General features: G+C 42.6%; 1 protein-coding gene across 1 annotated transcript; it reads right to left on the bottom strand.

Moving 5' to 3' along the window:
* Nucleotides 1-206: 206 nt before the first annotated feature.
* Nucleotides 207-22,324, bottom strand: LOC306781179 (death-inducer obliterator 1; the record flags this gene model as incomplete). The annotated part of the gene is made up of 17 exons (XM_079273922.1): nucleotides 207-247; nucleotides 325-1,098; nucleotides 2,057-2,252; nucleotides 2,342-2,431; nucleotides 2,525-2,678; nucleotides 2,792-3,413; nucleotides 3,523-3,691; nucleotides 3,848-3,949; nucleotides 4,067-4,183; nucleotides 4,330-4,489; nucleotides 4,970-5,483; nucleotides 19,753-19,927; nucleotides 20,095-20,445; nucleotides 20,645-20,897; nucleotides 21,015-21,069; nucleotides 21,511-22,185; nucleotides 22,285-22,324. The coding sequence occupies 17 exons, from the start codon at nucleotides 22,322-22,324 to the stop codon at nucleotides 207-209; spliced, it is 4,488 nt and encodes a 1,495-aa protein (XP_079130048.1).
* Between the last annotated feature and the right edge of the window lie 326 nt (nucleotides 22,325-22,650).

The raw sequence follows: 22,650 nt of genomic DNA, 5'->3' as shown, positions 1-22,650 counted from the left end.
GGGGAGACATCAGGGAATCAGAAACAGAAAAGTGAGCCATGAACAGACCCACAGCCTCTCTCTGTTGACGTAGTGCTTCTTCCTGCTCCTTCAACTGGCGTTTTTGCTCTTCGATCTGCTTATTCAGCTCCTCAAGCATCCGCTGTTGTTCAGTTAGTGTTGCAGCTGAGACAACCACAGTGCCTGTAGGAATGTTCTGAATTTCTTCAGCAGGGGTGGAGGTTTGTGCTGGAGTTGGCGTTACAATCTGGGTAGAAATTGTGGTTGGGCATGATGGAGAATCTGACGTTTGAGTTGGAACAGGTGGCTTTGTTACAACATCACTTTGAATATCTGCAAAGATGGTCTCGTCCTCTGGATCATAGGCCACACCATCATCTACAAAGCCTGATATTGCAGGGCCATCTGCCGTAATTGTTTCTCTGCCCTTGGGAGCAACCTGTCCATATCCCATTGCTGGATCATACTCCTCTTCTGGGTCATATGGTCGGTCAAATTCATTTTGTTCTTCTTCTTCCAGTTTTTTTACTTTGGATTTCTGTCCATACTGTTGGACAATTGGATCCACCATTGATCCAGACACCTGAGAAAACAATGGGACCTTCTTAACACTAACAGTTTTTGTTGTTGTGGAACCTCTGTCAGAAGAGACCACAGAGTCAGTGTTGCCAAACAAACTCTTTAAGATAGTCTGCAATGGTGTCTTATTACTGGATGTTGTTGAGGGATTCTTGTCAGAGATGGTGGACTGAGTGGCAGCAACAGCAGCTGAGGTAGAAACAGGAGGGTGTGCTCTAATGGAAGTCAAACAAGGTGGCATGGTCACTGAGCCAGAAGAGGAAGAGTCCGATGGTGACCCAGGACAAGGTGGTGTGCCAGGAGGTGTGGTGCTAGCAGGAGTCTCTGGATCGTATGGTTGGAATATTTCCAATTTGTCAGAACCATAGAGGACTGGGGGTTTTGGAATCCACATAGGGTCTTTGGACATGTGAACTTTTGGTCTCTTCTCTTCAATTTCCTGAGGCAAGCTTCCAGGACGTTTCGACTTCTGGATGACTGCCAGACCCAGGAGAAGATTGGGCCTGTTTTTTTCAAGCCCTGTGAAATAAAGACATAAATGAATAAATAAATAATTAGAACAAGTCTAAATTAAACAATGACAATTCCCTTTTGTCTAAATGCTTGACTGGTAAGTATTGTCAGAAAGGTTAGATAATTATTTAGATACGCAAAATATATGGGTTGGGACCACTAATTGATTTATCAATAATTACAGAAACTCAGAACCAATAATAATTAAGATGACAAACCGTCTACATGCTCAGCTGACACCAAAATGAGCCATAAACTCATAATTGACTAATTTATAAAATAAAACTGTTTCTTGGTAAACACCTCTACTGTCAGTACAGACACCAGCATGATATATTCTAGCAAACAGCTAGAGTAAAAACTGGATGCATTCTGGCAATATGCTCATATGCTACGGTTTATTGATAAAAAATATCAGGGTTTTCATTATATATCTTTTCTTAGAGATAAAACGACGTGTGCCCATCCTGCAAGATTATTTGCAGGCCCTTATTTAGACCAAAAGAGGGTGCACATTTTTTATTAAAACTAAGTTCTCAAGAACTTATGGTGGCTCAGACAAATGTGCTTAAACCTATGTGGCCCAGGACTGTGCCTATTCTACTGAACACGGTCTATACAATAACAAAGCACTGATAAAATATTGGCATAACAATCAAATATTTGTATTTCGTAGAAGGTAGTTGGTTACTTTATCATAAGAGATGGAAGTGAGCGGTGGTGTTTTACAAGGGATAACATTTGTCTATTTTATTCCAGTAGATGAAACAACTCCCCCGTCTTCCTCCCTCACTCTGACCCCTTAAACCAATCTAAATGAATAAAACGGGATAAAATAATTTGGTGAGAATTTGCAGTGGTTATTCTTGGGCCTTAGAGGTGTTGACATAGATACTCGCCCAGGCCCAATAATGCATAAATCTATCATAAAAGACTATAAGCGGGAGTCAAATCATTAGCACACCTGGTCCGTCAAAAGGTTGTAGCATGGATGGGATTGATTCCTTTGCACTGAGTGGGACAAGGTATACATCCTTGATGGAACGGCTGCCATTGGCGACCACACCATAACGTCCTCTGCTGCTGAAATAGGAAAACAGGGAGACATAGGCCACCTCTTCCTCCTCTGTTGCAGGGTGAAAACGGATCACACATAGCTCCTAATAAGCAAAAAACAATGTAAAATATTGATTAGATGTCTGATATTATTGTACAAGACACATAAAGAAATACCAAATCTACTGCTTGCCTTTGTAAGAGAGCTCTTTAGTTTTGCAACATAGTCCCACACTGTTTGAGGCAGGATTCGTCCTCCAATTTGTATGGTATCAGGTAGATCCTACACACAAGAGAAAGAACATTTTCATATCTTGGTCAATTCAATGACAGATCTTTTTGATACAATAAAAGTTATTATTGTGCGGTACTATACCATTTTGAGGTTTTCAGCAGGTCCTGAAATCAGATATCCCTTGGTGACAAACTTGGCCACAGAGAGCATGTTTAGGAAGCCTTTCCACACGATGTCTTGCTTGGCCAAGAACTGAGAAGTCTCACCCTCAGCTGGGGATTCAGAGATCACGGTCCTGAGACACAAAACACAACAGCACAATGACAATCATATCCACACATTATGCACAAATGTATACCACTTAAAACAGAATAACATTGTTATTCTATTCTACAGTTCTTCATATACCTTGAAGATGTGCCATAGAGTCTGGGATCCACAGAGGAAGATGGCTTCATTAAGATAGATTTCGGTAATGGTCTCGTGGGTCGCGGAGAGGGGGCTGGTGCTGAGGGAGATGCAGAGATAGTCTCTTTAAGAGGGGCATAAGGGACTGATTGGTGACGGGTTGTGTTACTGGGACCTGAAGTGCCACTAGACAAAGCAGAGAACCTGCTGGCTGCAGTGCGGGGGTCACGCCTTGTGATAGTTACTGTGGAGACAGCAGGGATCACAACGGGTGTGTATGCTCTCTTTCGTAAAGCAGTTTTAGGAGTGTCTGGAGTTGGTGATGCGGGGGACTCCATGACAGGGGAAGCAGGGGAGTCTAAAGTAGGGGAGGCTGGAGAGTCCATTATTAGGAAAGCAGGGGATTCTACAATAGTTAATGGTGGAGCGTCAATGACAAGGCAGGATGAAGAGTCAATCAGGGACGATGTTGGCGAATCCATGTCAGGTGAGTCAGGTGGCGCCCGCAGAGGGGAGTCGTCTCCTGCAGTCTTTCTCCAAAGGGGTTCGTATTTATTTCTTGTTTCAGAAAGCTTAGGTTTTTTCTTTGTGGGTTCCTCTTCTTCCCCAACTAGCATTTGGCCTTTGGGAAGAAATAAGAATCTATTAAAAAAAACTAGGGGTAACAATAGTTGTCAACTGGATACTAATGTCTATTGCACAGCTATTTTAAAACATATTTTTCAAATCACCTGTGCATATCTTGCATTTCAGGTCAAAGAGGTGAGCTTTGTGCTCCGACGTTGTGTCCTTCAGCATACAGGTGAGAATATCTGGTATAGCACTTCCCTGGCTTGGCTGGCTTGTTCTGGTCTTGAGCGCAGGAGCAGGAAGAGATTTCTTTTGTTCCTGGAAAGCAACCTATACAGACACAAACACACAGAATTAACCCACAATGGTATCATAACATCCATGGCCTTTCATGGGAAATTTTTGTGTGAAGCAGGAGAGAGAAAATAATGATCATACAAAATTGTTATATTACACCAATTGAATGCAAATGAAACAAGTACCCACCGTGCTTCTATTGGGTCTAGCAGGATTCAAACTGGGCAAATCAACCTTCACTGCTTCAGGCTTCTGCAGCAAACTTGTCGATTTAGCAGCAGCATCCTTAACCTAGATACACCATGGAAAGATAATCACCTCCAGAACAAACACTGCTTCAACCTTCAAGTTCAAGCATAATATCTGATTTTGTGTTGGCAGTTGTATTTTACATCTATTACACTTTACCTCTGTTGCTTCTTTTGCACTTGGCTCTGATGCTTTGGTAGCCTGCATATCCTTCTGGCTCATCCTAGCCAGTCTGAAGGGACTGATCTCTCCACGTACAACCCGACACAACAAACCCTAGAGAGAACCCATAGCTGGACTGTCAGTTTGCTTAAAACATAATTAATTATGAGATTGCTGAAATAAGTTGTACAATTTCTGCATTGTTGCGAGTAGTATTTAAATGTAAAGTAAGGAAGGCCGCAGGACAACTTCAAACAAACCTTGTTTCTTGGGTCTTTCAGGTTGAACATTATAGTTCTGTACTTGTTCATGTATTTGCTGTCTGTGTTGCGAAAGATGTCGAACATCTCCATCTCAATGCCCGCGACAAGCTTTGCGATTTCACTCTCAGACATCTCCAAATCGTCACAATCAGACAACCTTGACAAACAAAAAGGCAGTTAGTCGATGAATTTGTTGTGCATCACTGCTCTAACGAATCAAGATGCAATCTTTACACTTTAATAGTTGTATAAGTGCAAAATAAATTATTCCTGGAGTCTATCATGTCATGTCAGGAAACCACGCCCACTTCCATATGAAGCAACGTCAACAAATATGACAGCTACAGCAGCTTTGAAAATAGAAATAAGGCACGGGGCACTGAATTTGATTTTGGCCATTTTCAACCATGACATGCATTGTTTTTTTCTATGTTTCATCACAGTAGGATCATATCTTTTAGTTTATCCCTTAGAAAACTAGTTTAAGTGTGCAGTTACTCATTAAAACTATTAGAATTCACTATTTTGGCTCCTGCTATCATCACTTTTCATTAACTATTCATCGTGCTCATTTTCAATTTACAAATCAGATCCATCAAGAGAGTGTATTATGTGTAAATAAAAAGACAGCTCTCACCTTTTAGACAGGATGCTGGAGAGGGAGCGCTGGATGCTCTGTCTGATCTGGTTATTGGGCTGAGAGGGTCTGGAGGAGGGAGCACTTGGTGCAGGTGGCACCAGCAGATTTCTGGTTTCGTTCAGCAGCGTGGGGGCTGACGAAGGCTTCTGGCCTGATGCTGAGGATGACACTTGGCTGGACGAAGGCTGCGGTGCAGGCTGCTTCTTCGGTATGACGTATGTGGTCTTCGTGACCATAAGAGCGCCTGTTTCATGATGTCTGGGAGCTGAGGTGGATGGAGTAGCTGGAGACGGACTAGCTTTTGCTGCTTTGGGTGGTATAGAGGGATCTGATTGCTGCTCAGGCACACCACGGTTGATTGGCTCTTTTCCTTGGGAGTGGCTCGGTGGTGGGGCTGGCTCAGATGCAGGCTGGGCGGAGGGAGCTGCATCTATTGAGGTGTCCTCTGGAGGTTGTTCCGATGGAGTAGCAGCATCACTGTCAGCATCTTCCTGTTTACTGTCCTTTATAGCTGTCAGAAAAAAAGAACAGCAGGGCATTTTGTTAATATGAATCTACTAACTGACATAAAGCAACACGTCACAACATATGCAAATCAGTTGAAAGTTAAAACACGTATTAATCAAATTGGCTATCCATTTTCCCTGTGTAGGACTCACACATAACACAACATGAGTACCGTAAGTATGAGTTACATTCTGAGTGAAACCGAAGTTAGAACGTCTTTCTCTTTTGTACTGTGACCTATTCACCAGTGGAACTGAATTGATGAGCGGTGTACAGTTACAATAGGGAGTTGAATCTAATCCTTTGTATTCACGGCTGAAAAGTGGGCGGGCTTAGACTGTAGCGCTGCACACAAACCTCCCTTGTCATTAATAGTTGCAGATGGATGGATGGATATCGTGATGTTGTTGGTTGAAATTGGTCGATACTACCTTATGTCAGCACACATATGATTTACAGAAGGAAAAGATGATCGGAATCAATGTAAAAATACGAAGAAACCGAATCTTAATGAATTGTTTTGCATTGTAAATAGCTGCACAATATGACAGAGGGATGTGATTGAAATGTGACTTTTTAATTTAATCTCGAATTTACATGTTTGTCTGTATCATAATGTTGTGTAAACAGACCCTGTATTTGGAATTATGATCAGCAGAGATGTACACAAAATGCTGATTTTCCATCTGCAAACATATGCAGTTTACATAAATCACAGATGAATGAACGAATGTCTATTAATTTATTGTATCATAACACTATTCCACCGCAATGACCAAAGGAAACGTAGCTGTCCTTTTTCTTGTCAAGTTAAATATTATTTTCTGGTGTTAAAAACTGAAAAACTGTCATTAAGCACACATTGATACTCGGTTTATAATGTACTTCACTTTTACAAGTCAACATAATTTTTTAACATGAATATTAATACTGGTGTGCCTTCCTGTTCTTCACTGAATAATTTACATACTACTTCTCTGGCCTTCAACACATTAAAGCTATTTACAGAATTTCCATTTATAATTATATTGTGTCAACTTTATGAATACTATGACACATACTTATATTTTGTTTTCACAGTAACACAAATTAACCACATTCTTGACACTTCTTCGTTATTTGTTGCACTGAATGAATGCATTGAAGATTCAACACACTGGATTTACACAAGATAAATCTTTTAAAAGTATTAATCTGCTTCACGTCATAATTTATCAAATTCATTTGATTCAGTTTATGATGCTTTCAAACTTTTGATTAATATGGCAGTAGTTGTCTTTTGTATTTGTATGCAGGAGCTAAAACAGGTGCGAGTCAACAAATCAGAGCCAAGAAGATGCCTCGATTTGAAATTGCAAATATGGACAACAAACGGACACCTAAGTCTTCTCCTAATATCTTAATAAATCCACATGTAAATAGCAGAGAAACAGACAATCCTGTTATTTCTAGTGCCATCCATCTAAAAGTTACTGTGAATTTAATACAGATTCCTCTATATGACCGTCATAAGTAAACGAGACCAGCGAGAAGATTGTCTGTTTCTATATAGTTATTCCTAATGCTCGTCATCGATGCCACCTGGTCGGATTCTGTGGTCATGCAGCTTCACCGGGAACTCCTTCAGCTCAGACTCCATTGGGGCCCCTCAGCGGGGACCAGCCCACCGAGGACAGACCTAGATCGGGCTTCGCTGCAGCCTTCGACCTGCGCTCGTAAGCTCCGACAGGGGGAGGAGAGCTTCATGCCCGGCAGCAGTGTCTCCTCCTCCTCCGGCCAGGAGCTGAGCTTCGCTGCTCTGCCAGTCCCCACTGGCAGCTAACACCAGAGACACCACGCTGCTGGACTTATTGCTGGGACCGCTGGAGGGAAAGAGAGGCACGGCAGAACCAGGAGCGTCACACCCCTGCTGCAGTAGAATAAGAGGTTGTCTGAATGGAATCTGGTGCTCAGAAACACTACCGCTTTCGTCCAGAGGGACCGTCAAGAATGACAGGAAAAATAAACTTCCTTGTAGTAACTTTGACGAGAACAATTTGTTTTTTGCTGTTTGTCAACCCAGACCTGAGAAATGCGTTTTCCTCACTCTGTTTCGGGTATTTCAAAATACAAGGAGAGGAAAGCGGTGATGACAAGTTTGACTCCTCTACATATCTATGAATGATATAATATTGGTTGTCTGACCCAAAATCACCACTAAAGATAGAAACAAAGACAATGTTACCCCCCCCCCCCATGTACAAATGTGTTGATAATACACTATTTCTGTATTATATGACTGTGTTTCAAGTTCTCCTTGAACAATCAACATGTCATGTTAAAAAGGGAATACCACCCTATTTAACCATGACGACACAAACATGTATTTTGATATATTTAAGGTTTCTAAATCTTTAATGTCTGGTTTCTAGTGTGAGTGAACAAAGTCCCACGCAGAATTAGATCTGGTTTTACTGGACGGCATTAGACCGCACAATAAGTAAGTGAGGCGCTTAGATACACTGAAATTCAAGCTGACCTCAAGCATTGCAGCTGTGCAACCACAGTAAGCGCTGCAGGAGTTGTGTGTTATGGATTATTAGCCTCATCCATTACATGGTCAAGTGTTTGAGGATTTAAGGTCAGGAGATGGACGGCTGCTTTAAAATAAAGCCAGCATGGAGAAGATTAACACTGCAGGGTGATATCCTGAGCTAAGATTAGGCATTAGGCAAAGTGATACTTTATTTATCCTTTTAAATTCATCCTCTGTATCCAATCCATCAGAACTGTTTAGGAGCAGTGAACAGTAACACCTGGAGAGTGAGATCATGTGGAGTAGTGTTACTCAAAATCAGAGCGCCCCCGAAAAACCCACACAAACACAGGGAGAACATGAGCGTAGCGGTGTGAGGTTGAGCCTCATGGAGATGCAAGTGGGTCAGTCACATCTGTGGTGTGCAGTTCCCACTCCAAACCTTCTGGTAATGTGGTGCTCAGATGAGTATCATAGCAGGAATATGTGCAGATCTGCCTTCTTAGCACATCATAGCGCACCGAACAGACTGACACGCGGAAGCAGTGCCATTGCAAAATGTAAAAAAAAGAAATGCATTGTGCAGAAGAGAAACAAGGACACATCCTTTTACAAGAGTTGAAAACATGAAGTGAATGATCCTGGTTCAGAGGATCATCTGTAGACACTTGCTGCCTTTAGACACCGACAGACAGGTAGACGAACTATGAATGAATGGAAAACTGATATAAATTAACCGATGAAAGAAGGAAGCGACTAATATTCAAGTCAGTCACTTTCTGTATCTGAGGAAAAGAAAGAATGAAGAATCTTTATTTGTACACTATTAAGCTGTGTGTGTGTGTGTGTGTGTGTGTGTGTGTGTGTGTGTGTGTGTGTGTGAGAGAGAGGAAGCAACAAGAGCATTTGTCTCAGTGAGTATGTCTGGTTTCTAGGTATGATGCAAAAATCTTTAAATCTATTAGAATACACAACCTATGAAACTACGGCGCATAATCGGGTAAATCCCTTCTTAATTGACATTTAGATCAACCCAACAATTCAAACTAAATCATTTATATTCATATAATTCTTTATTCCGGGTTTTCTTAATGAAGCTTCATTGAAAGTTAAAAGAATATATTTTCTTTCCCATTTTGCCTTTATTCCTCTGTGAGTGACTTTCTGCTGTTTCCTTTAATTCTAATCTTCACATGTCCAGCCAGCCATCTTCCTTGGAGCCACTCGGCCCTTTAAATATCAAGTGTATTCTGTCGTTCTATCAGACCTGCCACTGCGCAGCATCTCCCCACCACCACCATTACCTCCAGGAGATTCACCTGACAGTTTCCATCAACCACCTGCTGGCTTTACTCCACCACCAGCAGCGTCCTGACTCCGGGGGATCCGGTCCTATCTCGTATCTTCATATAACTTCATGATTAATGAAAAACCCCTCTGTTACTACCCTCAATATATACTGTTATACACTTCCAACTGACTCCTCCCGATTAAACGTTCACATTTTACTGCTGTTTTCTTGTGTTGCCAGATGTAAACATCCATTGAATCACATTATGGCCTAAAAACTGAGTTGAGTAAATAGTAGCTAGTTGGTGTTGTATTCGTAATGAGATCACGATCAACTAAAAACATCCCCAGACCATCTCGTGTTTATAGTGGTTCTCTTTTCCATGAAACATCTCCCCTGTCGCCACTTCAATTGAATCAGCTCCATAAAAGCCCTCATCTCTCTGAACAACTGTTCACATTAGAAGCAATTTGAAGTTTCAAATCCTGGAATACATTTTTAGAAGGAGACTCTCATGTCGTCACCACGATGACTCTGAAGCTTTGAGATTACGGGCTTGTGGACGTTTTCTCTGATGCTCGTGATGAAGATGTAATAACATCTGTTCTCTGACATTTAAAATAGGAAGTTCATTGTGACGACTGTAGGCACTTCTCCTGGTTTCAGACCTCTGATCAATGCTCACATCTCAGATTTGTTCAGCAAAACTAAATGGCAAATACTAACAACAACAAATCAAAAGACTGATCTGTAATATCGACTTTAACGAGCCTCCCTTTGCACAAAGTCACACTTTACACTTCAGCTTATTTCATTTGACCGACTCGAACTGGCGAGTGGTTGTCGTCATGGGTCTCTACCTCCCAACATACTGGATGTACACTGGACACTTCATCGCTTCTGAATGACCCGTCAGTACACAAGGACCAGCGCTGTCATAAACTAGGCTGTCAGGCAAACTGATTGGACCTATAAGAATTTAAATTATTTTTTTCACAGCTCATCTAAAAGGTGCAATCTGGACAGAATCTTTGTGTAAAACATATTAAAAAATGAAATAGTGTCAACTGAATGTGAAGAGTTTACATTATTGACGTTATGTCACAGACGTCTGTGTTGTGCTGCAAAGATATCGACTGAAAAGAGCATGCTCACCAGCTAGCCCCTTATTTTAGACTGTTAAGGAAGGTCTAACGTCAGCGAAGCAAATCTTTAGAGCAACTAACGACAACAAAAACTTTACCGAAAAACATTCCAAATGGGGTTGATTTATGGTTTTGCCGTTTTATTGCTAAAACTGAGCAAAGCCAGCTCAAACGTAAAACTATAGACTGACACTACGCAGGAAGATTGTTATTTTGACCATCTCTCCGATTTTTTCTTTTTAACAAGCGATGACAGTAAATTTAGATTCAATGGACCCAGTAGCAGACAGACTGAGGAGGGGAAATGCGTTTCCCTATTAGTTTTCCCTATTAGTGCACCTTTAAGCCTCATGTTTCATGGCTCAGTGCTCGTGAGATGTTGCAGTGATGAAAACAGCTGGAAAGACAATAAGAGCAGTCGTATGTGATGTATTGAGGCAGCTGACGTCGCACATTAGACAAGTATGCCGTCCTTAAATAATTAAGACACCGACTGAATTTCTCATTTCAAAAACATACGGAACTATTTACAAATGGTATTATGCACTGTTGTGTGTGATATTAATATTTAACATCTGCCTTTGGTTGTAAGAACATTTGCAAATGTTGTGGAAAGAATAGATTAGTTTAGTTAATGAGTATAACTGCTCTAATTACATAACTGAAATCTCAGGTGTGATGTTATTTTACACTTGATATACCAAGAGATTTGTTAGGTGCGAATGCGAGGACAGTTGATTCAACAGAAGCTATATAGAGGACCAAAAGAGGGCCACTGCTCTCGATGAAAACTTAAGGAATCAAACGTTAATACAATTCACCCTGAGAGGATCATGATTGTGTGTCAAATGTCATGGGAACCCAACCAATAGTTGGGTCATTTCACTAAGAAATGTCAACCTCATGGTTACACTCGAGGAAAATGCAACAGATCATCATCTGAGGACCATGAACGTCTGTGTAAAGACGTGTGGTAATCCATCCAATAGTTGTTAAATATATTTCAGTCAGGTGGAGTGATCGAGTTGCCATCCATAGAGTCGCTCCAACAGCACGGCCTAAAATGAAGCCTGACACAGATATTCGTTCACTGTTCATGAAATGCCGAAGCTCCAACAGACCAATAGTCCAGCGCTTCACGGTGGCGTCGGGTGTCTGTGGAATGTCAGATGCGTTTGTTTGTTCTTGTTTTGTGTTTTGTGTTGTTTGATGTCTGTCTTCAAATGCAATGTCTCCAGAAGTTAGCGGCACACCGGTTCCCTCGGCATTCTCTACTGGATTTTGGATTGTTGCAGAAAATAAGCTCTGGAACAAACAAGTTTGTTCATAAGTGACCACCACTTTTATGATTTATGAAGCGTTAATACTTGCGCCATACTAAGTTTAACTACACCACAGTCACATGACTTCACGTCACCACCCCCCCAAGATATAAGTGGAGCAGCTACTTGTTAGCCACCGCCTTGTTAGCCACTCATGAGTGGGATATTTACTATTTTATATTGTGGAACAAAACGTTAAAATCTCATTAAACGTGTGTTAACCACAGACCATATTTCAGGCAAAAACAAAACATAAAAAAAAAAAATCAAATGACTTCAAGATGATGGAACCGAAGTGCAAAAATGCCAACTCATGACCTGGTTTTAGGACTCATTCCTGCAGCACTCTTTAGGCTGTGTGTTTAACAGACACTGGAGAGCAGCATCAACCTTCTCACCAAACTCCCACGAGGAAGGTTGGAGTTTAACCTTTCCTTTAACAACTTTTGTTTTACACTAGTGTTTCACATGAGACTAAATCTCACTGTAAAGTACTTCATAATGTGTCTGGAGACAAAAATGTGGGAATCCCCCTCTTTAAAAAACACCACAGCTTCTTTTGTGTCGATTCCTCCATCTTTCTTCCCGTTTACGGTACATGCGAGTTAACATGCGACACATGAGACAGTTAATCACTGGAGGGCTCACTGCAGGACCTGCATCAAGGAAGGACAACGGGGTCTTAAAGGGGAAGCTATGATTAGTCCCTTCATGACATCATTCACCTCAGGGACAATCGACTGTCGGGATGAATAAGAAACAGGATGTCGGGTCTCACTGTTGTGGGGAGATGGAGAGTTTGTGTACATGTCCAGCTGCTGCACTAAGATGTCACTCAGTGTACTCGGTCAGGCTGAGAGGTTGGTACTTGGTTGGTGCTTTGAGTCACGTGAGGTTTTGAGGGAGAACATGTACTGTGTGTATTCAAGACGTGTGTATGACTGGAAGGTGATATGTTGAGTGGGTGTTTTTCTACTCTAGGAGCACACGTAACTCCAGAAACGCCACCTATTTAATCATATCTGTGTTAAATACAACACAGTTATAAAACAATACTTTGGATTGAGAATGCTGGAGAAAAGTTGAATATTTGAGGTTACATCATCTGTACTATTCTACATCCCTGTTATTAAGTTGGACAAGGAACAATCATTGACAGCGAAGGCATATTCTCTCTCGTTTGGCCAGTAGAGGGCGCTCGTGTTTCACAATTAAACGCTGAGGTATTGAAACGATGAGACCGTGGTCAATATGCAGAGGACATGAAAGCTTTGAGGGCGTGTGATGGAGGAATAGCAGTAAAGGGGTTTAAAAGAGGGAACAAAAAGCTGCAAGAGAGAAAATGAAAATACAGTTTGGGCTAAACCCTGATATTTATTGGCTGCATCTCTCATAGAGAAGCTTCGGATGTGAACTCAGCTCCTTTCTCAACACCAAACATTACACATACTAGTACGTGTGCACCGGCCCACAGTGAAATAAACATGTTAGTGTCCCAGAGTGACTTGTGACTGCTGTAAACACTGAACACCAACCAACAGAAATCACATGCCTCTCCCTCATCTGCTGCTACATCATGTGGTCACACGGCCCTCAAGCTGAACCCAACTGAGTCTGAACTGAGCACTCTTTGAGGGAACGCAACATACAGAAGGAAATGATTTGTGTCACTGCCAAGCCAAACTGAAAGTGTCATATTCAAGGGTTTAGTAATACCGATACCCTTTAATGTGTGAGCAGATGTTCTCCCGGTGGACTTCACACCAAACCATTGAAGAGTCATATGATCGATCAGTTTGAAAAGGTTCAACTAAATAAATAAATAGGCCTCAGTGAGGTCTTTGCTCTGACCGTGTCTAATGGTTTTGTCTGATACAACCACACCGTCATACTCATGTAAAAGTGTTGACTGTTTGAGAAGTCTCAGCTGCTACCTGTGGGTTGGTTTAAATCATCCCATGATGGGAAGACTGAAGACTTTGTCTCTTCAAGTGACTTCAAACATTCATTTTGTTTTTTTCTTGAACGACAGTTTTCTGCCAACAACCAATGAGATTTCAGCTTACGGCAGAGGGTGAAGACAATGAAGAAGAATGATGTGGCTCTTTGCAACAGCAACTGGCCCCGGCAGTTTAGAGCAGAAGAGAGGGACGTCACGAATTTGCGAATCAGTTTAAACTGATAAATTGGTGATTATGGTGCAAACTTCAAAAAATGAGTTGACTGTCAGTTTACAGATTGATTTGTCTTAACCATCTGTTGAAATATTTTTTAAACACATTTAGAGGAATACATCAAACTACCAAAGTATTTCTGAAGCAGTAATTATGAAAGTAAAATATTTTGTGTTGCCTCTCTCCCTGTTGAGCAATGAACATGGAGCAAAATAAATGAAGTGTTGAAGAAAAGATTTTCTTCGCTGGCGCCTCAGTGGAAAAATGTACTGTAGTCTCCCCCCCCCCATTAGTTTTCATATTTTCCTTTTCCAAATATATTTTTAGAAACAAGTGTCGTTATGCACTTCCCTGAAGCTATATGTTCCTATCATTTTAGACAAAGCACTGAAGTATGTGATTTAACATTAAAAGGTACTATGACAATTCCCTCAAACAAGTTGTTTTCTTGATACTTATTGACATGAAGGAACAAATTAGGCATGCTGCTCTTTTGATAAAACACATCTGGCTGTTTTGTAATCCATCAACCCACTCAATGTGACTGAACTAAACAAGTTCTATCCCGCAACGTCCTCCCATTACAAACCTGCTGAAACACGAAATGAAAACCAATTTAACAGCTCGACTGTAGTGCACTGTGAAGTTGCACTTTGATCTGATCTGTCGTCAGTTATGCACGTCTCCCACTAATAGTGAAACTCAAAAAAAAAAAGGAAACACAGGTGGGGAAACTGAGACCTGGTCATCAGTGAAGGCAGTTCCATCCCCACAGACTGTGGGTGTTAGCAAGCAAACGCTTCGCTTGCTGGTCCATGAGTGTTGAGCAAACATTGAAACTATCTGGTCGTGAATTCAAAATGAAAACCCATCGTCATAGTCTGTAACCGAACGGCAACACTTTGCATTCTTTTGTTGGATGTCTCTTTAAAAACGAAACAGAATTTAAGGATATTTGTTATTGGTGGCGATGCAAAAAAAAAAGTGGAATTCTGTGTATACTGATGGAAAACAAAACTATTTGACTTAAAGGGGACATAAGCGAGTTTTCAGGTTCATACTTGTTTTTGGGGTTTCTACTAGAACATGTTTACACGCTTTAATGGTCAGAATACACATTATTTTTCTCATACTGTCCCGACTGAATAAACCTGTATTCACGCTGAACCGCTCCTGTCGCAGCCTGTCTCTTTAAACCCCGTCCCAAAGAAGCCCAGTCTGCTTAGATTGGCTTGGGAGAAAAATAGGGCACGACGGTAGTTCTCAAGCCGTGGGTGGAGATACTCAGAATGGGGAGGAGCATCACATCACGTGAGTCCACAATAAACGGACTGGGTTGTCATATTTCAGTGTGTTGGTTGGTAGGCACTCCAGAAACCCAAATGTAGGTGCACGAGCACTGAAAGAGTGAGTTTTTCATGACACGCTCCCTTTTAAGCTCCGACCAGCATTACAGTGAGGAGGGACTTCACACCGAGGATCACTTTGAGGTCCAGCAGGAGCAATATCCTCTGCTGTCATCTTCAAAAGTTTTAAAGTTTGTGTCACTCCGACAAAAAGGCCACACTTTCCCGAGATCCATGATGGCGAGACCACCGTTCATCAGGGCACCGTGTCTGGACCTGCATCTCCTGACCTCAACCCCACTGTGACCCCGTGAGATGCACTGTAACACAGCAGCTGGAGACTCAACCTCTGCCTGCAAAGGGCGAGCAGCTGGTTCAGGACCGTCGCTTTGCGATATATTTTTGCCATTAGTATGAATCAAAGAGATGCGGTTCAAGAAGTATCTATGGTTAAATGGTAGGTTTACCCAAATTACATAAAACAATTTAATATTTTCTTACTTTGTCTAATGTCTAGCCCTACATGTGATTGTCTTCTGCCACTACCTGGATATGAAAGGAGTGATTTACATCAGAACTGAGATTTCATTGGAACTAACTTCTCGTTAGAATGAAGTTCCAAAGCAAACAATTTACAGCGGCGTAGTGCATTAGTGTTGCAGCAAAAAGATTTTCAGTGATGTTTGAGAAACAGAATAATTATTAATTGAATAGTATTGATCAATGTAACCCGTCTGTCATTCTTTGATTTTTATATTTTTTAAAGGGGAATTTATTTTTAAGGGACACGCGTAACAAAAAGGTAACAACGGTCAACTTTATCAGCTTTTTATTCTTTCTGGTTGATGGGGGCAGTTATAATTGATCCAACACTAAAGCTTGATTTGTACTACTTTTAACAGCCCGTCACAATATTTGCAACAGGGTTTGTATACATGGCAGATGTGTATGTTTTCAGTTTTAAACTTCCAGACTAAGCTGCAAGATTAAGACAATGTGACTCCTGCTGTTTAAGCCTCTAAACCTTAAAGTTACTGTGAGGACACAGTCTAAATTGAATAATAACGCCTCTATAGTACCAACAAGTAAATGAGATCATCAGCGAGACGATTGTCTACTTCTGTAAAGTTATTCTTAATGCTCCACATCGGTGCCACCGGGTCGGATTCTGCACAAAATCAGATGATGTCATGCAGGTTCACCAGAAAAGTCCTTCAGCTCGGCCTCCAGCAGCGACCAGCCTGCCGTGGACAGACTCAGATCCAGCTTCGCTGCAGCCTGCAGTCCAAAGCCCGGAGCAAAGCTTCACCTCGCTGCTCCGCCGCTACCTGCTGAGAGCCGGTATCGACACCGCGCTGCTGGAGACCCAGGCCGTATTGCTGGGCCTGCTGGTGGGAAGGGAGGCACGGGAGAACCAGAACCAGGACTGACTGGAGCAGACTGTCGGACCCCTGCTGCAGTAAAATGAGAGGCTTTCTAAAGGGACTCTGGTGCTCAGAAACACTGCCACGGTCATCCATAGGGACCGCCAAAATCGACACAAACTGAAAGTTCCTTGAAGTAACATTAACTTATTAGGAATGCAGAAATCTGTGTGGTGCATCGTGTTGACGATTTTGGTTCGGTAGTATTATCCCATTACACTCTGCCATCTGTTTCTGCTGATAATTGACAAACTACAGTATATTGCTATATATTTCCACCTCCTTGTATGTACGAGGTGTAATAACAGTTAAATGAATATTTTATCTTCCTGTAAACTGATTTTGGAACGATGTGTGTGAGCACATTGAGAGTAAATTAAAACTGGAGTCAAATTCCTTGTTTGTGTACAAATACTTGGCCAATAAAGCTGATTCTAACACAAACAGTAGAGATACTGCCTGCTGTATGTACCTTAATATTGTATACTTTTGTTTGTTTGTGCTTGAAAAGGTGTGCGGGGGGGAAATGGGCGAAGCTGGCCACGGGTACTCAAAAGGAAATTCGTTTTAGAAAACCGAGATGCTGTTTGCTGCCCTTTGTATGAATATATAGAGAAATATGGATACATATGTGAAGGTGTAAGCAGAAACAAAAAGGGGTAAGAGGTTCAGAATCAGGAGCACGGTTGCATTTGTTATTTTCCACCTATTAACAGAACTAAATGTGACTGATTACCCGTGTAGGCTTCTTTTACCACCATACCTCTAAAACTCGACAGAGATGTCTATCCTTCATCTCTAGAGTTTGTATGCATGTGTGGTGAACTGTACGCTTTCTTGGTTTGCAGGAGGCTGAAGTCTTTTCCCAGACGCTCGCAGGAATGCAGCACTTTTCAGAAAGTGACCAGCTGACCCATGGAAATGTGACAACCAACCTCTCATTTACTGTTCGGTGAACTCCGGGTGGAACCTCATTCTAGCTCTGCACTGATGAATCCTCCACTCCCCTCTGCAGCAGCAGGAAGTCAACTCCTCCTCCACACCAGCTTTACCGTCCCTATTCATTCAGAATGCTATCAAAGATAATACTGCTCTGGGAATGCGTGTGTCTGTGTTGATGGATAAGGCACTGTAAGTTGCAGCATGATGTCAAAGTGTTCCCTGACACAGCGTGACAGAGGGAGAAGGAAAAGTTATGTTGAGTGTTATGAGGTGCATTCCATGGATTAACTGCAGCTATTACTTCATTTTTCTTTTATGCAACTGCAAAGAAAGAAAAAGAAAAAAAAGAGAATGAGATGTTGCCTGATAACTAATACATGTTCTGTCTGTGCGAACAAACCGCTGGTGCATGAACGGGGTCTTTGTACGAAAAGACAAATGACTGCGAAAAGCACAAGGCGTGAAGAGGTGGTGAGTGTTTCTATGTCTGGCCATCTTGCCAGAACTTGGCAAAGCCAGATGCGCAGTGGATACTTCCACTAATCTATAAACAAAATAATAATCTGAAGTTAGTTTCTAAGTTTTCAATCAGCAGTTGAAAAGAGGTATCACAAGGTCACTCATCACTTCAGAGATCCACATATCCGTGATGAGTTAGGGATGTCAAACTTTTGAGTATCTGATTTTAAAAAGTTGTTAGGATATTTAAAGACACAGCAAATAAAATGTGCAAGATGTGGTTCAATACTTCAAATGATGAGCAATGTTGTCTATATGTGAACATCTTCCTTAATGTTACGTGAACATCTTCCTTAACTTTATGTGAACATCTTAACTTTAGCCCTGTTTTTCCACTGACAAGCTCCCAGATCAGAGCCTGATGGGCATTGGCTCGTTGATCCACACTTGAGGTGTGTGAGAACTGTTCAAAGATTCAAACCAAGAGGCTCACAGGAGATGCAGCCCAGATATCTAGCTACAGCTAACGAGTGAAGACAAGGGTTGAGGGGTTGCCTGGAACTGTGTGTAGGTTTGTTGTTGCACCTAGAGGAACATTGATATATAAGAAAGATGTGTAGAAACAGGCTAGCTTGTGAATACGTGAGCCAAAAACCACATCAACAAGCACGACTACGGGTTTGGTATTACGCAAATTACCGAGCGACTTCTCGCACGCGTTTTCGTGACCAGTAGTAGTTTGGAGACCAAACGGAGTCAGAGATTCCTCACTTTCTCCTGGTGAAAGGTCATGTAGCGTTTGACTCCATGTCGCCGGTCGGTCATGTAGTGTGAAAACCACGACGACTTCAAGACTCCAAATTATAAGACTGCAAGTTGAGTAGAGTGACTGCACAGCTATCTGATGAATTTGAAAGTCGTGTAGTGTGACAGTTGGCCAATGCTGAATATGTGAAAACATACTGTATGCTTTAGGTGCACTGCAGGTTATGGTGAGAAACAGACCCGAAACCTGGACGGTAAAGCATTCTTCATACGGTCAAAGGCCAGCAGCTTTGTTCTCCGTACGAGGCATGTTTCTAGAATAACTGAAGTGTTGACATGTCATGCCTTCCTTTCTAAGGAACTAAGATTCTTGCAACTCATTCAGTGATTGTGTCATTTTCTTCAGTGAAAACCTTTTGAGTTTGCAAAGTCAGACAAAAGTACCATCGGAGCAGTGTTTCAGTACACTGTTACCAAAGACGGTGTAAAGCCCCCTGCCTACCCGGCACTACCCGACACACAGTGGCTCTGTTTTGCATTTTCCAGTTAAACCAGTTATGAGACTGGTTCAAGTGAGTTTGTGTTTTGTTGAATGATTTAAATCCCGACTAGTCAAGACTGTTTTGGTACATTTTGGGCATTTCGAATAAACAAAAGGAACTATAAAAGTGAAATACTTACCCACTGCTGACCCCTGCTACTTATCAGTCATCCCAGAGAGAGTCGGTGTCCAAGTGTGCGCGTGTGCTTGGGTGTGATTGTGTTACGTAGTGCCACGATTCATAGAGGAAGGAAAATCTGTCATGCCCGAAGAGGCACTTTGTGCATGGTGTGTGTGTGTGTGAACTGCTGTGTGATCTGAATGTGTATGAGTAGCGAATGGTACATACACGCTGTGTTTAACTTAGATGATGGTATGGAAGTGGCCTGAACTTCTGAGAGACTGGGGTCGCAGGCTAAGGGAGATGCAGCCTCCTCGTGCCCATCGTCTTCCTTCACCTCCTCTTCACCTTCCTCCTCAGCCTTTTCTGCTAATCTCTTAGACATCCTACCCGACCTCTGACCCTGTGATGAAAATATTTAAACAGGTCAATAACAAACCACTTCATAGTATAGAACAGATTTTCACACTTTAGTTTCCGATTAACATCACGAACAAAATGTAGAAAAGACTCAGCAGGAAAATACAGTATATTGCCGATACACTTTAAATGTCGCCCTCAATTGCTTACCTTAGCGGTGGGTCTGGCAGCGACAGCCTTTTTCGGTGGCCGTCCTCTGGGCTTGGGCACCTTTGGACCAGAGAGGGTCTTCATAGTGACGGCAGCGTGCTGCAGGATGCAGTCAGTGCCACAGTAAACAGAGTCCTGTAGGGCTTGTCTGGAGCACCTGGGTCCAATGCACAGAGGAAGCGAGCCATCTGTCTCCATCTCAACTTCAGGCTCAAGCTTAGGCTCAAGCTTAGGCTCAGGAACAGGCTCAGGAATAAGCTCAGGAATAGGCTCAGGAATAGGCTCAGGCCTCGTCATAGGAGCCTCCTCCTCCTCCTCCTCCTCCTCCTCCTCAAACACCAACACAGTCTCCTGAAACCAGAGTCTCATCTTAGACCACAACAGCAAACTTCTGTAGTGAAAATCAACTGATGAGTAATAATACAAATATATATACTGTGATCTCATACTCATACACAGAGAAATATTCAACCTAAAAACTACCTCAACAAGTTGAACAGCTATATCATTTTGTAGTGGAGATCACTGGCAACCAAAATGGAATTCTAACCTTGAGGTCTTGCTGCTCCTCGTGCCCCTCCTGTTGTCCACCAGGAGGACTCAGTGTCAAGCATTCAGGGTAGCTCAGCTCAGGCTCCGGTTGAATGTGAAGCTCCGGTTGTAGTTGGATTTGCTTCTTTGTGGTGCAAGGAGGGCAGATGTACTCTTGCCCTTTCCTCTCCATCTTACGGCCCTGTGCCGCAGTGATACCAACACAGTCGCCGTGGAACCACTCCTGGCATCCGTCACAGCAGATCATGAACCTGTAAGCGGTGAAAAAAACAAAAAACAGGAGCGATCAGGATGTGAAACGGGCAGACGGTTGAGGTATGCAAACCTCCGAAGCCCAAGAGATCTTGTTACCAGAAATGAGCATATACCCTTTATCTTGTTTTTGTCGACAGATGCAGTACAGAGCATTGGAGTCAGAGCCCTCTGCGTCAGATATGCCTGAACACTTCTTAGCATATTTCTTCTTCTCCTCCTCCTGCTCCACCTCCTCCACCTCCTCCTCCTCTGGTGCATCATCATACTGGCCAGGAGTCACATCAGTAATCTGGTCTAAATCAGTGTCTATGACTATGTAGTCTGAGCTTGATTGCTGAGTGGGACTTAGAGTGATGTCAGAGTTAGTAGATGATATCTCTATTTCAGCAGAGCCATGTGGATCATTTTCTTTTTCCTCCTGCTGCAGCTGCTGTTCAGCTGGATGAACAAGCACCACCTCATCATCGACGTCCTCAACAACGCTTGATTGAAGCGCAGCCGCCCTGCCCCTCCCTCTGCCCCTTCCTCTGCCCTTTCCTCTTCCTCTGCCTCTCCCCCTTCCTCTGGCCTTTCCTCTTCCACCTCTCCCCCCTCTAGCTCTCGTGTCACCCTGCCTAGCTTTCGATGCCAGTTGCTCTTTAATCTGTATCAGAGTCATTTCATCACTGTCCTCTTCTTGACTAGAAATCAACACCACATCATCGATGTCCCCTCCCGCCACATTGTCAGGAGTAACAGGCTGCGAGATCTCCATGTCATCAGATGATTCAATAAGATCAGGCACCTCTGTGTCTTCTATATCCTCTGGAGGAGGGGCCTCGGTGGCATCAGTGGCTTCCAAAAGGTCAGAAACTGCCAGTGCATCTGACATTTCCATTGACAAGCCCTCGTTCCCGCCAAGCAGTGAGAAGGCAGTGTGGAAGGCAGAGCCAAAATCTTGCCATAAGCTGGGGTCAAGGCTCCCTCCTGCAGAAGCTTCGGAGGCTTGCTTGCTCTCCTCCGATACCGGCGATGACGGGGCAGACCACTCGAGATCATCGAGAACACTCTTAGTTGCACTAGCTCTCTGGGTGGTGCAGGTTTCTGGAGTGGGCGGAGGCGTCTGGTTGGTTCGACGACTTCGGCCTCTGCGTACAATTGGAGGACTGTGGGTTAGCTCTCCGACTTCATCAATGAACTCCCTTTTAGCGATGGTTGTCCTCCTGAAGCCCCAGGACTTCTTAACCTGAGACATGGTCGGCCTAACACTCGACTCTGCCTCTTCTGACTGGCTCTGCTGTTCCTCTATAGAAAGAAAAACATAGTCAACAAAAATAAATCTCTTTCATCTATGGCGACAGGTTGTGCATCACAGAAACTCATAGACCAAATAATCTGGTTTACCTGCATTATAACCATCGGTGTCATTCTCCGTTGGGTCCATTTCGGCATACACAGGTAACGCCGCTGTCAACACACAAAGACATAATTTGTTAGTACACAAGTTCTAAGGAATTTTAACTATTGAGCAAGTTGGATGAGGACTAAATGAAGAAAAAAATTTTTTGCAGATGGCTGCAAAGGCCTAAATTTCAGGACGTGCAAAGAGTCATTCCACTTGTCTCTCTTTGTAGATGGCTAAATTAGGAGGCAAAACTAAGCCCTACGCACAAACCATAACAGTAACTTGATTGAGGATATCAGCTGTTTTGTGAGAAGGCTGGAGCTTTAGTTCCCCCCATTTTACCAATGAAGACGAGAAAAGCGATG

This window comes from Melanostigma gelatinosum (genome assembly GCF_949748355.1).
Source record: "Melanostigma gelatinosum genome assembly, chromosome: 8".
NCBI lineage: Eukaryota > Metazoa > Chordata > Actinopteri > Perciformes > Zoarcidae > Melanostigma > Melanostigma gelatinosum.
This window is presented reverse-complemented; position numbering and strand designations above follow the sequence as displayed.